This window comes from Planococcus citri, chromosome 2 (genome assembly GCF_950023065.1).
Source record: "Planococcus citri chromosome 2, ihPlaCitr1.1, whole genome shotgun sequence".
Taxonomy (NCBI): Eukaryota; Metazoa; Arthropoda; class Insecta; order Hemiptera; family Pseudococcidae; genus Planococcus; species Planococcus citri.
The window spans coordinates 6,306,499-6,326,707 of NC_088678.1; the positions used below are offsets into that span (position 1 = coordinate 6,306,499).

Here is a 20,209-nt window from a genome sequence, read left to right on the forward strand (position 1 = left end):
CCTGCACCCCCTCATCCCTCCTTCCCACTACACCATTCGGAATGTCAATTATCATGTGAGGAGTTCTTACATTTTTAAATCTTATTGCCAGCACTGTGACGATATTATTCAGATGAGTAAATTGAAAGGAGCATTCAGAAGAAAAGAGGAAAAATCTAAAACGTGTTCAAATGAGATTGAGAAGAACCTGGTCAACACTCATTAGGTATTACGAATACAAAAACATTAGGTAGATATACCTATCTATTCTTTTTAATGGAAAAACATGGAATAAAGTTTCTTTGTTCGTACATTTTCAATTTTTTCTTCTATTGCAAGAAATCAACTGAACAATTTGAATCAAGATATTGATAGATACATATACATACGACATGACATGAGATATAATATAAAAAAATATGAAAAGTAACATAATACGCAATAGACAGTCTTTTAATTTAATTTTTAACCTCATGTCCGTTTCCGTTTGGCAGAGGCAGCACTCACTGATGGAACTGGAACCTCAGGTGATTCCACGGATTCCTCGACTTCATGTACTCCATTTACAACATCAAATAAGTGAGGATGTGTCAGAATCGTATTTTTCCACGACTGAGTTGACATGAGCTTCGCAGAGTGCCTTTTTATATAAAATATAACTTCTTTTCTTAATCGTTCTGCTGTATGTAAATCAGCAAAATATAACAAATCTAACGCGTTCTTTTCTGACAATTGCCTCAATATAATTTCTTCACAAAGTAGCTTCAGACAATCAACTTGATACTTGTCAGCTACTACGAGTAACTCTTTCACCATGTTTTTATCAGGAGTTTTGTCGGTATACATGTACTGTAGAAATTCTTGAAATACTTCGCAACTGATATCCGAGATATTCACCTCGCTGTTTCGACTTTCTTGCATATCGTGTTTGAACATGGCCTCAAGTACCGGACTACGTGCCGCTAAAATACTTTTGTGAGCAGCGTACTCTGTTCCATTCACTGAAAATATTACATCGACGAAGTTTCGACTACCCAATAAACGTTCCAAGCCTTTTGAAAGATTATCGGAAATTGTCGATCGTGCAATGGCAGGGGGTCGAAATAACTTGACGGATAGGTTATTCACAAACGTGAATTTCAATTCACACAGAATTACTAGCGTGTCATCTTTAAGTGATAATTTGCTATTTGGATCGGGATCTAGTAATGCCAACTTTGAAACGTACTGTAAACACTCATAATGCTTAATTTCCTTTGTAAACAAGTGATCGTATTCGCGAGAAAATAATTCATTTCCAGCACGATCTAATACAGAGAATTTCATTATGGCGAGTATCTCACGGTCATTGTCGCTTCGTAGAGATAATCCTACTCCGACATAATCATTGCGTTCCTGGTTTGGTTTTCCGATGAACAGACTCCAGCTCCACTTATATTCAGGATAATTGGGGGCTTTGAATGTAGGCGATTCCAGAGTTCCAGTTACTTTACAGTGATATTGTTTGAAAGATTTTATGGTCCACAAGTGAGAGAATTTTCCCCAGTTGACTTCAACGACACAATAACGATCTAGAGCTGAAACTTCTATTTTCGAACATGATGTAGAAGAGTAAGAAGTTGACTGATTCATCTCTATCGCAGCGCAAGTACAGTAATTTTTTCAATCTCTAGGTAGATACAACAGAAAATAACCGGCATATCACATTCACAAATCTTTTACAAAATGTTGAATGCTGATGTTTCTGCGTTCAGTGAGTTCTGATATAAAAAATTATACTGATAAGAGTGTGATACAAACAAGATTAGACAAGCATCTAGGGCCACTGGCCAGGCACTTGAGCACACTCCCCGTCCCGTCGCCAACTAAAACACCCTTCGTAATACTTTGCACCGGCAGGTTCGCTTGTGTATGTGTTTGAGGTTTGAGAATAAAAAATGAAAATGAAATATTAAAAATAAATAATTAGGTATTAATTTCAGAAATATTGGAAATTTGAAGAATACTGAAGCGTCGGAGGCGATATTATTCTGAGTAAACTGGAAAGAGCATCCAGAAGAAGGGGGAAAATCTAAGATGTGTTCAAAATTTCGGGCTCTGCAACTACAAATTTAGAAAAGTACATTAAAATACACCTTTTTCAAAACAGCCTTTTGGCTCAATTCATTTGCAATAAAAAGTTTTCAAAATTTCATGATGAAACCCTTTACATTTTTTGAAAATCTTTGACCAACATTCTGATATGATTAAGTCTGATCAAATCATACTGGATCTGATCAGCATTGAACAAATCAACTCTAATTAAAACTTTGATCTGATCACTGATCATCTCCAATTCATTCTACATAGGTACGTGAAAATATATACCGTAAAACGAGGTGAAGCGGTCCTTTTTTAGAGGTTTTGTTCAAATTTCTTCCCCCCAAATAAAGCTAGAAATGTGGTTTTGGTCTTAAATTAAAGGTATATCATTCAGGAATACATGAACAAATTTTTATTTTTTTTGGTCCCATACCACGGATCTGAGATGCATTTAAAGAGGGGTCCGCGGTAGGTCAGGAGATGGGGTGGAGTGGTCCTCGACTTTGTTATGGTTTGTAGCACAAAATATGAAAAATATTGGTTTGAAATATTTATGTGGGCTGGTAGAAAATTTCATTGCGAACATTTTGGTGTATTAACATTTGGATTTGAGTGAAACTGAACCGATTTATGTGAGAAAAAACACTGACCAAAAATTTAAAAATTTTGCAAATTGATAACTCCTTGATAGCGTTTTCAAGACCACGTGGCGAATAATCAGTTCTGTTTCTGACTCAAAAGTCAATGTATGCTGGTAGAGAATTTGATTGCGAACATTTTGGTGTATAAACATTAGGATTTGAGTAAAACGGAACCGATTTATGTGAAAAGAAAACATCAACTTGAAAGGGTATAGGAGGATAAGGTACGGTTTTGGGCCCAAAAATGGATTTCGACGGGGGTCACCCCAAAGGTTACCCATGATGAGAAGATACGCTGAAAAAATTTTCAGACCCCCAGACCTTTTTTTTTGGGGGGGGGAGGGGCCAAAATGTGTTTTTTAAACTTTATTTTCCAGTTTTTCGTCAAATGTAAATGAAAATTTCGCGCTTTTTCATATCGATTCTTAAGGGTGAGGGGAAGCCCCTGAAATTTTTTCAAAATTTTTTGGACCATTTTTCACCAAATTGTGGCGTTTTGAAAATTTTGAGCGGCCATTTTGTAAAGAAGTTGCGGAGGTACAGTCACCATTTTTTTTCCTAAAATACGTTATTTAGTCAAGATTATACCATAAAAGTTTCAACGAGTTTGAGTTGGTGCAACATTGTCAAAAAAAATAAAAACTGACCACGCGTCATATTTGCCGGGGGTTGGGCATGGTAGTCCACGGCGCTATCGTGGGAAGTTACGTAGCGTTCGCGCGCGTTACTGTCGTTCGTGGTTGTCTCGTAGTCCAGTCAAATAGGGGGGAAAAATGGGTGAACCACATACTCGTTATTCCGATCAAATATTTTTTGGTGAATATTGTCAAGAGTAGTGTGGTGAACAACATATTAAAATCCCCCCTACCCCTCCCAAAGTGGATCACACCCCTTCAAAATCAGTTATTCGTCAAAAACTTCTAAAATATCAACTTTCGAGTAGAATGAGCTTTGTGATCATTTTATGTCCTCTCAAATACCTATCAAATGATCTATCAACCAACTCCCTAGCCCCAGGGGGTGGCGCTACGATCCCTCGAAGTGATGTAATTTTTAGAAATGGCCTCCGAGAGCTTTTGGGTTGATATTTGCATGTTAGGTAGGTAGGTAGGTAGGTATGTACTAGGTAGCTAGAGGTACTAACGAGGAACTTCCGCATGGAAAGTTTCAGATCTCTAGACCCCTTCATACAAATTTTGAAAAACATCCTTTTTCTGGAATTGGAATAAAAATTATTTTCTCAGCCCCATGTGAACCAATTTTTCTCATTTTTAAGTATGTTGTAAACATTTGTAAGGGGTGTACCCATAAGAAATTTCAACCCCCTCCCTTCATATTTACCCCCTCATAATGACGTTATGATACTGGTGTCGTTCGAACCTCCCAAGCACAAATGTTGCGTCAGATTTTGTTTCACACCTACCCGGCCCCTGTAGAAGCTCCGGAGGGGCTGGGTGCGAGTAAAACGAAATCTGACGTTTGTATTTCCATTCAGGTAGTTCGGTTCACTTGAAAACTACACCAATATTATAAAATTTATTTCAAAAATATTAAAAATTTAGGAGGAGGCTGAAGGAGTGAAGACACTTGGGGTGGGGGGGGGGACTTGATGAGTGCAGCAGAAAATCTGACGTCATATTCGTGCTTAGTGGTATCGAATCATGAGGAAACGACACCTCACTCATTAATAGTTAATTCTCCCAAAATACTCATTTTACGCCCCCCCCTCTATGACTCGTTTTTTCAAATTTTCACCATGACGGACGCGCCAAAAAAAAAATTACGAAAAAATATATGATATTGAGGGGTCATAAATACATCCAAAAAGCATGTTTAGAAAATTGTTCCTCGCAATTTTCATTGTTAAAAAATATGAAATAAGACGAAAAAACGTCATTTTGAGGGGTATATATGAAGGGAGGGGGTTGACATTTCTGACGATATTCACCAAAAAATATTTGATTGGAATAACGAGTATGTGGTTCACCCATTTTTCCCCCTATTTGACTGGACTACGAGACAACCACGAACGACAGTAACGCGCGCGAACGCTACGTAACTTCCCACGATAGCGCCGTGGACTACCATGCCCAACCCCCGGCAAATATGACGCGTGGTCAGTTTTTATTTTTTTTGACAATGTTGCACCAACTCAAACTCGTTGAAACTTTTATGGTATAATCTTGACTAAATAACGTATTTTAGGAAAAAAAATGGTGACTGTACCTCCGCAACTTCTTTACAAAATGGCCGCTCAAAATTTTCAAAACGCCACAATTTGGTGAAAAATGGTCCAAAAAATTTTGAAAAAATTTCAGGGGCTTCCCCTCACCCTTAAGAATCGATATGAAAAAGCGCGAAATTTTCATTTACATTTGACGAAAAACTGGAAAATAAAGTTTAAAAAACACATTTTGGCCCCTCCCCCCCCAAAAAAAGGTCTGGGGGTCTGAAAATTTTTTCAGCGTATCTTCTCATCATGGGTAACCTTTGGGGTGACCCCCGTCGAAATCCATTTTGGGGCCCAAAACCGTACCTTATCCTCCTATACCCTTTGAAAATTTTTTAGGTTGATTATTCATTGCCAGTCTCCTCAAGATCGCGTAGAGAGTAACTACAGTCCTGTTTTTGACTCAAGGGTCGATATGGGCTTGTAGAGAATTTCATTGCGAACATTTTGGTGTATCAATTTTTGAATTTGAGTGAATCTGAACCAATTTATGAACAATTTTGCGAGAAAAAAGAACATGACTGTAAATTTAAAAATTTTGCAGGTTGATAACTCCTTGATAGCCTCCTCAAGATCGCATGGAGAGTAATTATAGTTCTGTTTTTGACCCAAAGGACGTGCAGAATTACGCCCTATTACATCTGAACAGTCCAAACATGTATTTCTGTGCAAATGAACTTGCTACCTACTAAAATTATATCCTATGTGGAAAATTTGTAAATTTTTGGTCAATGTTTTTTTTTCACAAAATCTTTCCTAGATCAGTTCAATTCCACTCAAATTGAGATGTTGATATATCAAAATGTTCACAATTAAATTCTCTACCAGCACATATAAATTTTTAAACCAAATACTTCTCACATTCGGCGGTACAGCTCATAGTTTTTGCCATAACAAAATTATCACTGATTTAGGTTGGCACGAGCGAAAGAACACCGAATTCCTACTAGAGGTAAGGCTACTATAAACTTCGTTATGGGTAAGGACAGCCGCCATTGCACATCCAAAAAATGGATAAACATGTTATCTTATCATACGTATGCATACAATTATTCGTGTATAAAATGCAACTTTTTCGATTGTTCGCGGGTTCGGATGAACTTTCATGAGGTCTCAAATTAAAGACGATGAAATTCCCTATCGATTGGTGTTAAATTTTTATCATTTCGCGTAAAAATAACGATTTTATGAATACTTTTATTTTACTGATTTTTGCATACTACGTACGTCATCTTTAAACTGAAAATACTCGAAATTTTCAGCGGACACATAGGTATTTTAATACGGCAAAATGTTCGTTATTTTATCCTCTTTAAAATGAGCTATTACCGAAAGCTCTACATGCAACCGTTCAAAAGTTTTGGAAGTTTTAAGTTGCGAAAACAAGCTGCGGATGGTAAGTATTGAACTTTGAACTAACATTACTCGAAATTTTCAGTGGACACATAGGTATTTTGATACATCAAAATGTTCGTCATTTTATCCTCTTTAAAATGGGTGTTTACCGAAAGCTCTACCTTCAACCGTTCAAAAATTTTTGAAGATCAAAGTTGCGAAAAGTGGTTACTGATCAAAACTATAACTTACTGATAACACATTGATAACCATAATAACACAATTTGACCACTTTCCGCAACTTTGAAGTTCAAAAACTTTTGAACGGTTGAAGGTAGAGCTTTCGGTAAACACCCATTTTAAAGAGGATAAAATGACGAACATTTTGATGTATTAAAATACCTATGTGTCCACTGAAAATTTCGAGTAATGTTAGTTCAAAGTTCAATACTTACCATCCGCAGCTTGTTTTCGCAACTTAAAACTTCGAAAACTTTTGAACGGTTGCATGTAGAGCTTTCGGTAATAGCTCATTTTAAAGAGGATAAAATAACGAACATTTTGCTGTATTAAAATACCTATGTGTCCACTGAAAATTTCGAGTATTTTCAGTTTAAAGATGACGTACGTAGTATGCAAAAATCAGTAAAATAAAAGTATTCATAAAATCGTCATTTTTACGCGAAATGATAAAAATTTAACACCAATCGATAGGGAATTTCATCGTCTTTAATTTGAGACCACATGAAAGTTCACCCGAACTCGCGAAAAATCAAAAAAATTACATTTTTTATATGGAAAGTTATATGCATACAGATGCATTCTAATGTTGTTGTGTTCAAGGTTGGATGCAAGATGTCGGCTGTCCTTACCTGTATGAAATTATAGTAGCCCTACTAGAGGTCCGCTTCACACACCCCAACCGCTTCACCCCATCTTACGGTACTTACTCCTATCACCTTTCAAGGGCATATGCTGCTAACTGTAAATAATGTCTAAAATTAAATAAACGACTCAAACATTGAAAAATAATTCTATATTTGATTATTGTTGCTTGGTTCTTAATCTAGTACAATCACAGGCAGAATATCATAATACGTGTTGCATTATTATGATTCAGAGTATAGTAAGTATTATATAGGTATGAATTTCAGTTGGTATCATCAGTTTGAGCGGTGTTAATAGAAGCCGCGTAGAAAATAGTAAAACAAAAAATAGGTAGGGTAAACGAATCTCAAAATTATCGTGATTTTTTTTATTTTTGTAGAAATTATATTCTCAAGATCTAATTGAATCGTATTACGTATTTGCTACTTTTTCAATGCTTATAAATTTGCGCAATAATGCCTCGAAGTGAATACACATATATTACACTTATTTAAATTTAAATACGAATGGAATACATTTTTGTACGACTTGATTCAATTCAATTCATTTTTATATAGGTACCTATTCGAGGGGGATTTCCAACATGGCGGATTCATTTATTTTTAAACATCCATTTTGCCTTTTTTTAAAGTGAAATTTCACATGCCCATTTTTTAAACCAAAATAATAAATTTCAAAAACTCATCATGTCGTATTTTTCAAAAATAATTTACGCAATACGAAATTTGTCCGGAATCGATCTCAATCGAATCATTAAAAAAAATATTTTGAAAATATCCCTCCTTTTTCTACCACCAATAAAAACACAACCGCACCAATACAACTTTTCAAACCATTTCTTACCTTTATAAATTTTCAATCAGTGATAAGGGCAACAAATTGTACATCAGATTAAACGACTCGTTCTTGGGATAAATAAAATCTAAACAAATCAGAAAAAAAAAGACAAAATTTACCATCAACATCAACGAAAAATAATGTAAACAACCCGCCACCAAAATACACAAATAAGGCATTATAGAATCTTTGGAATTTGAACAAATTTTTTTTTTTGAGCAAGAGCGACTACGACTACAAAATTTTCTTAAAATTATAACAAAATACAATGAACTAAAAAAAAAACAAAAACATCTCCAAGGTAATTCGTCATCATTAATCAAGGTCTAACCAAACAACCAATTCAATCAATGAGATGTTTATCAACAAAAACAAAACAAAAAAAAGAATAACAACTGATTTTTCATTAGAAAAAAAATGAGATAACGAGAAAAAAAATTTACACTATACAAGTATCGTTTAAATGCCAGTGAACAATGCGTTATTTATAAAGAGGGTGCTCTTCAATTTTCAAGCAGTTACAGCCAGAGCGAAATTTTAAACAAGGGTTTTTTGTATATAACTTTATACACACCACATTTTTATAATATTGCAATTGCTTATATAGAAAAAATTCTTATCATATTATATTACAAAATTACGTAAAAACAATATCATTTAGAAAAAAAAATAGTACAATGACAATATCATAAATCATAAGCATGTTTTTTTTTTTTTGGTAAAAAAAAGAAATTTATACAAAACGAAAAATCAAGAAGAAAAAGGTGCATGTTCATCTTTCGATAGATGTAAATATTGCGAATGATTTTAACCATCGGATAAGAAAATAAAAATGATATAAACTCAATACATACAAATAGATAGGTATAAGTATTATTTTATAAGTAGGTATATGGATTCTTTTTTACGCATTGTTCGCGCGTGCATTAAAAAAACTTGCCTGTTACCTTCTTTTTCTTTCCCATACTTGGAAAATTACGGAGGTGTTTAGTTTTATTACAGGAGAATTAATTCGATTGGTTTTCAATTTTCTTCCCACTGGGTCATTCTGACTTGAGTCAAATCCGTCACATTTTGGGTTCAGGTTCTACGATTTCGATTGAAATTGTAGGTTTTTTGCGTTAGAAAAAAAGAAAACTAGTCATCATTGTCGTCCCATCCCTTCTTGGGGCAAATAGAGCGGATAGGGGAGAATTTTTTATTCGCTTGTTGAAATATTTGCCAAAATTTTCGAAACTTTCAAGTTGAGCTTTTTTTTCAAAGCTGGATTTTCAAAAGCTTGCCAAATTTTGGAGCTTTAATTTTTAAAAAATCGAAAATAATTCAGGAAGGGTACATTTCAATGATGATATTTACATCAACGAATTTTTTATTATGGAATTCTCGAAACGGAGGAGGGGGTATGGAGCCCCAAAATTTTGGTCAAGATGGAAAAAAATGTCAAATATCGAATGACATATCGTTTTACACGTTTTCAGGTACGCTGAATACGAATATTAACTCATTTTTTTGATTCGACCCCCCAACGCCTCCACTGCCCCCTCAAATTTTCTGAAAATTCAAAAAATCGTGTGACATATGGTTTGTTTGGTTTTAGAAGGCGTTGAATACGAATATGAACTCATTTTTTTGATTCGACCTTCCCCCCGACACCCCCACTACCGACCCTTCAAATTTTCTGAAAATTCAAAAAATCGTGTCACATATGGTTTGTTAGGTTTTTGAAGGCGTTGAATACGAATATGAACTCCTTTATTCGATTCGACCTTCCCCCCCCCCCGACGCTCAACATGGTCCCTCAAATTTTCTGAAAATTTAAAAAATCGTGTGACATATGGTTTATTAGGTTTTCGAGGGCGTTGAATACGAATATGAACTCATTTTTTTGATTCGACCTCCCCCCCCCCCCAACACCCCCACTACTGAACCTTCAAATTTTCTGAAAATTCAAAAAATCATGTGACATATGGCTCAATAGGTTTTCGAGGGTGTTAAATACGAATATGAACTCATTTTTTGTGATTCGACCCCCCCCCCATCTCCGACGTCCCCACTAGCCCCTCAAATTTTCTGAAAATTCAAAAAATCGTGTGACATATGGTTTGTTAGGTTTTTGAGGGTGTTAAATACGAATATTAACCTCATTTTTTTGATTCAACCCCCCCTGACGCCTCCACAGGCCCATCAAATTTTCTGAAAATTCAAAAAAATCGTGTGACATATGGTTTGTTAGGTTTTCGAGGGTGTTGAATACGAATATGAACTCATTTTTTTGATTCGACCTCCCCCCCGACACCCCCACTACTGTCCCCTCAAATTTTCTGAAAATTCAAAAAATCATGTGACATATGGCTCAATAGGTTTTCGAGGGCGTTAAATACGAATATGAACTCATTTTTTGTGATTCGACCCCCCCCCCATCACCGACGTGCCCACTAGCCCCTCAAATTTTCTGAAAATTCAAAAAATCGTGTGATATATGGTTTGTTAGGTTTTCGAGGGTGTTAAATACGAATATGAACTCATTTTTTTGATTCGACCCCCCTAACGCCTCCCCTGGCCCCTCAAATTTTCTGAAAATTCAAAAAATCGTGTGACATATGGTTTGTTAGGTTTTCGAGGGTGTTAAATACGAATATTAACTCATTTTTTTGATTCAACCCCCCTGACGCCTCCACTGACCCTCAAATTTTCTGAAAATTCAAAAAATCGTGTGACATATGGTTTATTAGGTTTTCAAAGTGACTGAATAAGAATATCAGCTCATTTTTTCGATTTGACCCTCATAAAGCCTTCCATTGGACTCAAATTTTCTACAAATTGAAGAAGTCGCGTAACACACGGTTTATATAAGGTATTTGGGTCAGCTGAATACGAACATCGGCTTGTTTTTTAGATTCAGCGCCTCTAACTCCCACATTGGCCACTAGAGCTTCCCAAAAATTGAAAAAATTCTGCGTCGTACGATTTATTAGGTGTTTAGATGGACTGATCACGTTGAGAGAATTATTCTCATAATTTGACTCCTCTTCTCAACATCACATTTACTGAAATTTTTTGAAAAAAAAAGTTTTTTGTACTTGGGGTCGGCCATTTTTTCAATACTTCTTCCTTTGTGGTCCCATTAGGAAGTTCTGAGGAGGTCAAATCACAAAAATGAGTTGATATTCACATTCAACGTCCTCAAAAACCTAATAAACCACATGTTACACGATTTTTTCAATTTCCAGAAAGGTTGGAGGGAACAATGGGGTCGTTGGAGGGGGTCCAATCAAAAAAATGAGTTCATATTCGTATTCAGCGCCCTCAAAAACCTAATAAAACATATGTCCCACGATTTTTCAAATTTTCAGAAAATTTTAGGGTTCAGTGATGGCGTAGGGGGAGGAGGGGGAAGTTGAATCAAAAAATGAGTCAATATTCGTATTCAGCGTTCCTGAAAACGTTCAAAACGATACGTCACTCGACATCTGACATTTTTTTACACTTTGATTTCAATTGCCAAGAAAGTTTTCGAGCCCATGAAGGACTTTCGAGGGGTCGAATCAAAAAATTGAGTTCATATTCGTATTCAGCGCCCCCGAAAACCTAATAAAACATACGTCACACGATTTTTTCAATTTTCAGAAAATTTTAGGGGTCAGTGGAGGCGTGAGGGGGGGTCGGATCAAAAAAATGATTTGATAATCGTATTCAGCGGTCGCGAAAACGTATACAACGATATGTCACACGATATTTCACCTTTTTTTACATTTGACCAAAATTTTGATGCTTACCCCCTCCGCTCCCCCCTCCTCTTCACTTTTCTCATAATCTTGCAAACCACGTGACAAAAATTTCGAAATTTCAACTGCTGAATAAAAAATAATCCCACCCAGTCGCTCCAAAGGGGAGTCCGGGGAGGGGGCAACGATGACGATTTTCTGTCTTTCGTAATACACAAAGAAACCCATAAAGGAGTTCTGAGGAAAATTTGGGGAACCTAAACCCAAAAATAGGCTAATCTGATACGAAATGACCCTCCTACAAATTACATTACACGCGATTTATTTTCGATTTTTTTTTTTAACTTTAATTGACATAATACAATAACTCGTTTACATTTTAGGTATTTTTTATTCTGCTATAGGTGTACTCGAATCTGTCAAGTGTCAATTGTCATCGGCGGCGGTCCAACAAAATACTTAGATCAAGTACCCAAACGGTTTCTCGACTACCGCAGGTACCAAGGTAACTCATTAAGGTAACAAATGATAATAGTATAAGTAATTTTGTAATCTCGGAACAAAAACTCAGAAAAAATATTAAAAAATAAATAAAAATAAGCGCAATAAATTTCGTGTTTGTTCCAATATACTCGTAGGTATAGTATAAGTATAGTCTACACGCGAAATCAATTGACATAAGCATTACACGAGATTGTAACGTACGCGATTAATTTCCCCTCCCAAAAAAAAAAAAAAGGGCCTATATACAAAATTCTCACGAAAAGAAAATCATCAAGGAGCGTGAATCGAAGTACATTTTTATAAAAGACTTGTGAAAGCGAAAAAATTCACGATTGTGCTGTTTCATATTTATAGTACATTATAGTGTGTGCGTTTATGTAGTCCAATGCAGACATTACGTATAGTATAAGTACACATTCGGTCGACGACGAGGAAATAAAAATAAAAAATTAGCCGTATTTTAAAGCCATTTATACGCGAAAAGAAATGCAATGCGGATGACACAGACGCGGCCGGGCATGGGCGCAAGGAAAACATGGTGTAATTTTTTTCACCCCTTTGATTTCATTTCAACTTTCAACACTATACGACGAAGACCATGGAAGATCCGCGTCGGTCGGTGTCCCCATTATAGTAAATATCGATATTTTTTATAGCGAGCTGAACCATTCAAAATATCTGTAGATTAGTTCGAACGAGATAGGTTGATTTTTCGCTGATTTGTGTCGGTATTTAAATTGGTACGTGAGGAAGGGTGAAGAGAGGGAATTTTTACAGAATTTTTTATGATTCTGAAACGAATCGTTTGAAATCTGCCAACTTCCATCGAGAACAGTCACCTGCATCTCACAACCAGATTTCCAGCTGACGAAGTTGATTTTTCAATTTTTGGCTAAAATTTTTGACACTGAACGAGGAAAAAATCTGGTTAGAATAATCTACGAGTATAAATCGATTTGTGTGATAAAGTCCACTTCCATAATAGGTTGTCGCTGTTTATGAGCAATTCAGGAGCTTTCAGCAGAAGTTCACCCCTTCCCAGCCATGTTCAAGAAGAAATTGAATTAGTTAAAAGTAACCTCGTGACCAGCCAAAATGGGTTAAAATTTCGCTAGAAATTCAAATATTTCGATTAAAATGTTTTTTGGGCACTTTTGAGGAATTTTCAGCCCAAAGTGATAAAATGAGTTAAAATTCCCAGAGAAATACGAGGTATTTTGAAAACAATATTTTAAAAGCATTTTAGAAGACTTTTGCGCCGGACATTTCGCCATCATCATCATGTTTCAAAAGCTCAAAGCTTCCAAGTTTATCGAGTGACAAATTTTTTTTTCAAAATTTTTTAAAAACTCATTTCATTACCTACAAAACGGCTGATCTGATTTTAATGAAACTTGAAATCTCACAAAAAGCCTCCACCATTTCTAACGAAACGTTTATTAACAAGTTGATCTGCTTTCAAACGAATTGTTTACCTGTAAATTGATTCATTTCTCAGTGAATTGTTCGAGAGAGTGTTAATTCATTTAAGGGAATCATTCATAAACGAATTGATTAAGTTTTTGAATGAACCATTGGCTAATGGAATTATTCGCCAATGAAATTGATCAATGCTTTTATTTATGAATCAATTCATTCACGAATGATTCACCTAGAAATATTCAATTCGTTCGCGAACAATTCATTAAAAAATTATTCAATTCATTTGCGAATGATTCACCACCAAATTGATCAACTCGTTCGTGAATGATCCACTAAAAAATATTCGATTCGTTTGCGAATGATTCATTAAATTGAAAATTTTAATCAATTCCTTCGCGAATGATTCTGTGATTCATTAAATTAAAAAATCAATCAATTCGTTCGCGAATGATTCATTAAATTAAAAAATTTATCAATTTGTTCGAAAATGATTCATCAGAAAATATTCGATTCATTCGCGAACGATTCATTGAAAAATTATTCAATTCGTTCGCGAATGATTCACCAAAAAATATGCAATTCGTTCGCGAATGATTCACCAACAATTAATCGATTCGTTCGTGAAGGATTCACCAAAAAATATTCGATTCGTTCGCGAATGATTCACTAAAAAATTCAATTCGTTCACGAATGATTCATTGAAAAATTATTCAAATCATTCGCGAATGATTCATCAACAAATCAATCGATTCGTTCGTGAATGATTCACCGAAAAATATTCAATTCGTTCGCGAATGAGTCACCAAAAAATATTCGATTCGTTCGCGAATGATTCACCGGAAAATATTCAATTCGTTCGCGAATGATTCATTGAATTAAAAAATTTACCAATTTGTTCGCAAATGATTCATCAAAAAAAATTCGAATCATTCGCGAACGATTCGTAAAAAATTAATCAATTTGTTCGCGAATGATTCATTGAAAAATTATTCAATTCGTTCGCGAATGATTCATTGAAAAATTAATCAATTCGTTCTCGAATGATTCATTAAATTAAAAAATTTATCAATTCGTTCGTGAATGATTCACCAAAAAATATGCAATTCGTTCGCGAATGATTCATTAAAAAATCATTGAATTCGTTCGTGAATGATTCGATAGAAAATTATTCGATTCGTTCGCGAATGATTCGCCAACAACTAATCAATTCGTTCGTAAATAATTCACCAAAAAATATTCGATTCGTTCGCGAATGATTCATTAAAAATTATTCAATACGTCCGCGAACAATTTATTGAAAAATTATTCAATTCGTTCGGGAATGATTCACTAAAAATTATTCAATTCGTTCGTGAAAGATTCACCAAAAATTGAGTAAATGAATCGATTCGTTCGCGAACGAGCCACTCAGACAAAATAATCAATTCGTTCGTGAATTTTTTATCAAAAATTGAGTAAATAAATCGATTTATTCGCGAACGAGTCACGTATACGAATCAATTCGTTCGCGAATGATTCACCAAAATTTCAATTCGTTCGCGAATTATTCAGTAACTAACCTATTGAACAATTCGTTCGCGAATGATTCATGAAATTAAAAAATTAATCAATTCGTTCGTGAATGATTCACCAAAAAATATTCAATTTGTTCGCGAATGATCCACCAACAGTTGATCAATTCGTTCACGAATGATTCACCAAAAAATATTCAGAGTAGCAAAAAGAAAGAAAAATAACACATTTTGACTTGATCATAATTGCACGTTAAAAACACATCGACACAACGTTTCGGCACACGGTGCCTTCATCAGGTGTACACTAAGACTAACTAGGTATATCTAATAAGTGAAAATACGTACGACGAAATAGCAAGCAACGAGATAAATTATTGGTCATACTTGACATATTTATCCACGATGTTGCTGACATCTCGTTTGACTGTAGAGCCATATTTCTCGTAAATCCACTTATAGACCATGTCTTCCTGAAGATTTAAGACTGAGAGCCAACACAGTATTAAAGTTAAAAAAAAAATCATTTAGAAAAAAAAACCAAGTATCAAATGTGGATAAATATGTCAAGTATGACCAATAATTTATCTCGTTGCTTGCTATTTCGTCGTACGTATTTTCACTTATTAGATATACCTAGTTAGTCTTAGTGTACACCTGATGAAGGCACCGTGTGCCGAAACGTTGTGTCGATGTGTTTTTAACGTGCAATTATAATCAAGTCAAAATGTGTTATTTTTCTTTCTTTTTGCTACTCTAAAATTTGATACTTGGTTTTTTTTTCTAAATGATTTTTTTTTAACTTTAATAAAAAATATTCAATTCGTTCGCGAATGATTCATTAAATTAAAAAATTTATCAATTCGTTCGTGAATGATTCACCAAAAAATATGCAATTCGTTCGCGAATGATTCACCAACAATTAATCAATTCGTTCGATCGTTCGTGAAGAATTCAACAAAAATCATTCAATTCGTTCGCAAATGATTCACCGAAAAATATTCAATTCGTTAGTGAAGCATTCACCAAAAAATATGCAATTCGTTCGCGAATGATTCATTAAAAAATTATTCAATTAATTCGCGAATGATTCACCAACAATTAAGCAATTGCTTTCGAATGATTCACCTAGAAATCAATCAATTCGATCGATTCGATTGTAAACAGATCAATTGCTATAAAAATGTTTCAAAACAAGTGAATTAAATTCGTTCTTAAAAGATGTTTACTTGAAGAAGAGTTGGTCTGTAACGCAACCTATCAAAGTGGGCTAAAATTTTACAAGGAATTAAAATACTTTAACAAAATGTATTTTCAAGCAATAGATATTTTTTGGAATTTTTTGAAAAATTTGTCAAGCAGCTTCTCAAAATAAGCTTAAGTTTCGCGAAAAATCGAAATACCGAGACGAAAATATTGTTTTGAGCGACTTAGAAGAATTTTCAGCCCAAAATTTAGTCATGACTTTCAGTTTGTTTGAAAAAAATGTCACGCTATCTAACGAAAGGGGTTAAAAATTATCAAAAAAATTAAATATTTCGGTGAATTTCAAATCCAACATTGGGTAATAATTTTCCAGGGATGTCTAGCCAATGGGATTGGCTAAAGCTAACGGCTAAAGCTAAAAAAATTTAGTGCTTTGGCTAAGCTAACGGCTATTGGCTAATGTCTCTTCATTGGCTGGCTATTGGCTGGCTATTAGCTGGCTAATTTTATGATTTTTTAAAAATCGAGTGACCCCTCTAAATACTCCTCTAAATGAGCACATTCCCATTATAGATATTATTTATAGTTTTAGGAAATGATTATTATTTCACAAACGTGAATCACAATTATTCGCATTCACTCATTATTTGATTATATTCATAAACTGATTTTTCACTAATTTTCTGGAACACAACGATCATTGAAAAAAATTCAGAAAAAAAAACCGGAACCGCCAATGTCAAACTACTTTTTTGGTCTTTTGCTTTTGATTTTATTACGAATTTTAAAATTTTAATTTTTTTTACCCACAGGAAACCCATTTCCTCACCTAATTATTTTCAATTTTAGCCAATCATTTTTAGCCAAAATCAATTGGCTAAAGCTGGCTAATGGCTAAATTTTTTCTTGATTGGCTGGCTAATGGCTAATGGCTAAACGTCAAAAATTCAATAAGCTAACGGCTAATGGCTAATGGCTATTGGCTAGCTAGACATCCCTGTAATTTTCACAACATTTGAAAAAGTGTCACGTGACTTCTCAAAATATAGGTATTAAAATTCGGCGAGTGATTTAAATATTGCAACGAAATCATTTTTGAGCCATTTTGAAGAATTTTGAGCGTAAAATGAAGTATGCCATTCTTTTTAAATCCCAAAAATCATCAGTAAATTTTGAACTTGAAATTTTTCAAGAATCTTCCAAACAAGTTTTGATATAGATTTTTTGAACTTTTTGCAAAATTTTAATACGTAAAATTAGGTCATAATTTTTTGCCCAGTTCCATCAAATTTCAAGTAAAAATTTGGAAAACGACTCACCTTACTCACATGATGATAAAACTCATCAAAAAATGCATAAGAAACAAAATATTTGTAGTCAAATTTGAATTATGTTTTTATTAGAAATATACCTATGCATCAAATAGGCGTACAGAACGTTACAAAGTAGAGGGGAAAATACTTAATTAATGATTATTAAAAAATAGCACAATGCAAAATAATTAGGAACATATGTTGGTTTTTTGATTACGTGACATGATCCTGCCCCCCCCCATACCTCCAATCCGCGACTGAATATGGCCCTCGCCTTACTCAACTCCATTCACATCATCGAATAAGCGAGGATTTTCCAAAATAACCTTTTTCCACATTTGAGTCGTCAAAACAGCAGGATGGGTTTTGATATGAGCTATAACATGTTTTTTCCATCTTTCAGCCCCATATTTATCAGCCAGACATAACATACGGATAGGGTTTTCCATTTTCGACTCTTTCAATAATATGTCTTCACAAAGCAGCTTCATACTATCAACTTGATATTTCTCAGCTACAATGAGTAACTCTACCGCCATCGCTGCATTTGCCGAGGTCTTGCCTGTATACAAGCATTTTAAAAATTCGTCGAACACATCAGACCGCACATCTGAGATCTTCACCTTGTTGAGTAGATTTTCTCGCATGTTGTGTTTAAACATAGCCGCAAAAACAGGACTACGAGCTGCTAGGATACATTTATGAGCGCCGAATTTCTTACGTCCAATTGAGAATTTCACATCTATAAAATCTGGATTACGCAGAAAACGTTCTAAATTTTTTGACAAACTGTTATCAGAAATAGCAGATTTTGCTCCTAGCCATCGCATTGATTCAGCATAGTAACTCTTCGAAGTAGCAAATTTAAGCTCGCAGAAAAGTCTCAACGTATCTTCAGGAAGGAACTTGGGGCTCGAATTCGGATCTAACAAAGTTTTTTTTTCAATAAAGTTTTCACCACCAGCGTCCCTATAATCTTTCGATACTACCGAAAATTCACGAACAAATACTTCGTTTCGCTCATTATCCAACAGAGCGAATTTTATTTTAATTACTAGGCCTACACAATCAGTATCAGGTTCCGGGACAAGAGTAGTTAGTAGTAATTTGAAATTAACATCATCTTCAGAAGTTGGCATCTTCCAGGTTAAAGTCCATTTATATTTGGGATGTGCAGCAGAGCTAAATGTTGGCGATACCAGATTGTTTCCTACTATACAATGATATTTTTCAAACTGTTTTATAGTCCATAGATACGAGGTATTTATCCAGTTGACATCCGTGATGCAGTGATCGTCCACGATTAAGGTGTTTTTTTTCTTCTGTGGCGATGCGGGGGATTGAGGTGACTGGCTCATCTTGATGGTAGAATGGATAAGTATACAGATGGTAAAGATATTTTTTCAAATACTGTAAATCAAGAACAAGGTGCTGTATTTTAGAATTTTTAAAGATACTGGATGACATAGAATAACTCAATAATGCACATAATACCAATTAACATCGAACAATTTCATGAAAAAAATTCAAAGATTGCTGCTTTTGGTAAAATTAGGTCCTATTGATAAAAATTTAAGCTGTTTGGCAATTTTCACACAAAAAATGTATCTTTGGCAACTTTGACCAAAAAAAAGGTTATTTTTGACAATTTTGACAAAAAATTGTGTATACTTGGCAATTTTGACAAGAAACACGTATCTTTGAAAATTTTGACCAAAAAAAAATGTATTTCTGGCAATTTTCACAAAAACAATGCATTTTTGACAATTTTGGCAAAAAACATGTATCTTTATCAATTTTGACCTAAAAAAGGTTATTTTCGGTAATTTTGACAGAAAACAATGGGTTTTTGGCAATTTTGGCCAAAAAATTGTATTTTTGACTATTGGCAATTTTGCCCAAGAAAATAAATTTTTGCCAATTTTGACACTACACACACATACCTACCTTGACAATTTTGACCAAAAAATTGCATTTTTGTTGTTTGGCAATTTTGACAAAAAACACGTATCTTTGACAATTTTGACCAAAAAAAATGTACTTTCACCCATTTCGAAAAAAAAACATGTATCTTTGGCAATTTTGACAAAAAACATGTATCGTTGGCAATTTTACGACCAAAAAAATGTATTTTTGGCTATTTTGACAAAAACAACGTGTTTTTGGCATTTTTGACCAAAAAAAATGTATTTTTGCCAATTTTGACCAAAAAAATGTATTCTAGGCAATTTTGACTGAAAAAATATATTTTTAGCAATTCTGATAAAAACAATGCATTTTTGGCAATTTTTACAAAAAAAAATCAGGGCTTGCAAACCGAATAAATATCACTCTCGGTTTTGGTTTCAGTTTCATGTTTTTTGAAAAAGTAAAGGTTTCGGTTTCGGTTTCGGTTTCGGTTTTGGTTTTGGTTTCAGTTTTTCCTTCTTTTTTTTCATTTTTTAGAGGGAAGAAGGCCAAGCAAGAATAAGGTGATCATTTTTTCAAATACTTTGTGTATGTAATGTAACTAGAAAGTGGCACTTTGGCAGTGCCA

General features: G+C 34.4%; 2 protein-coding genes across 6 annotated transcripts in view; both read right to left on the reverse strand.

Moving 5' to 3' along the window:
• Nucleotides 1–450: 450 nt before the first annotated feature.
• LOC135833622 (speckle-type POZ protein-like) lies at nt 451–1,611 on the reverse strand. The gene has a single exon (XM_065347393.1). It carries the CDS (start codon nt 1,609–1,611, stop codon nt 451–453), a length of 1,161 nt encoding a protein of 386 aa, XP_065203465.1.
• A 5,677-nt stretch (nt 1,612–7,288) lies between these two features.
• Nucleotides 7,289–20,209, reverse strand: part of Shab (Shaker cognate b) — a 158,342-nt gene continuing 145,421 nt past the window's right edge. For 4 of the 5 annotated variants that reach the window (XM_065348199.1, XM_065348200.1, XM_065348201.1 and 1 more), the window contains one exon: nt 7,289–8,077. In XM_065348199.1, coding sequence (XP_065204271.1) covers nt 8,001–8,077 — 77 coding nt within the window. In that variant the 3' untranslated portion in view covers nt 7,289–8,000. Of the gene's footprint in view, nt 19,084–20,209 lie in introns of all 5 variants that reach the window. The other variant, XR_010556652.1, reaches the window with a different exon arrangement.

Bases quoted from the DNA above. Each gene is read 5' to 3' on its own strand.
- LOC135833622 (XM_065347393.1), bottom strand. From the start codon at position 1,611: ATGAATCAGTCAACTTCTTACTCTTCTACATCATGTTCGAAAATAGAA.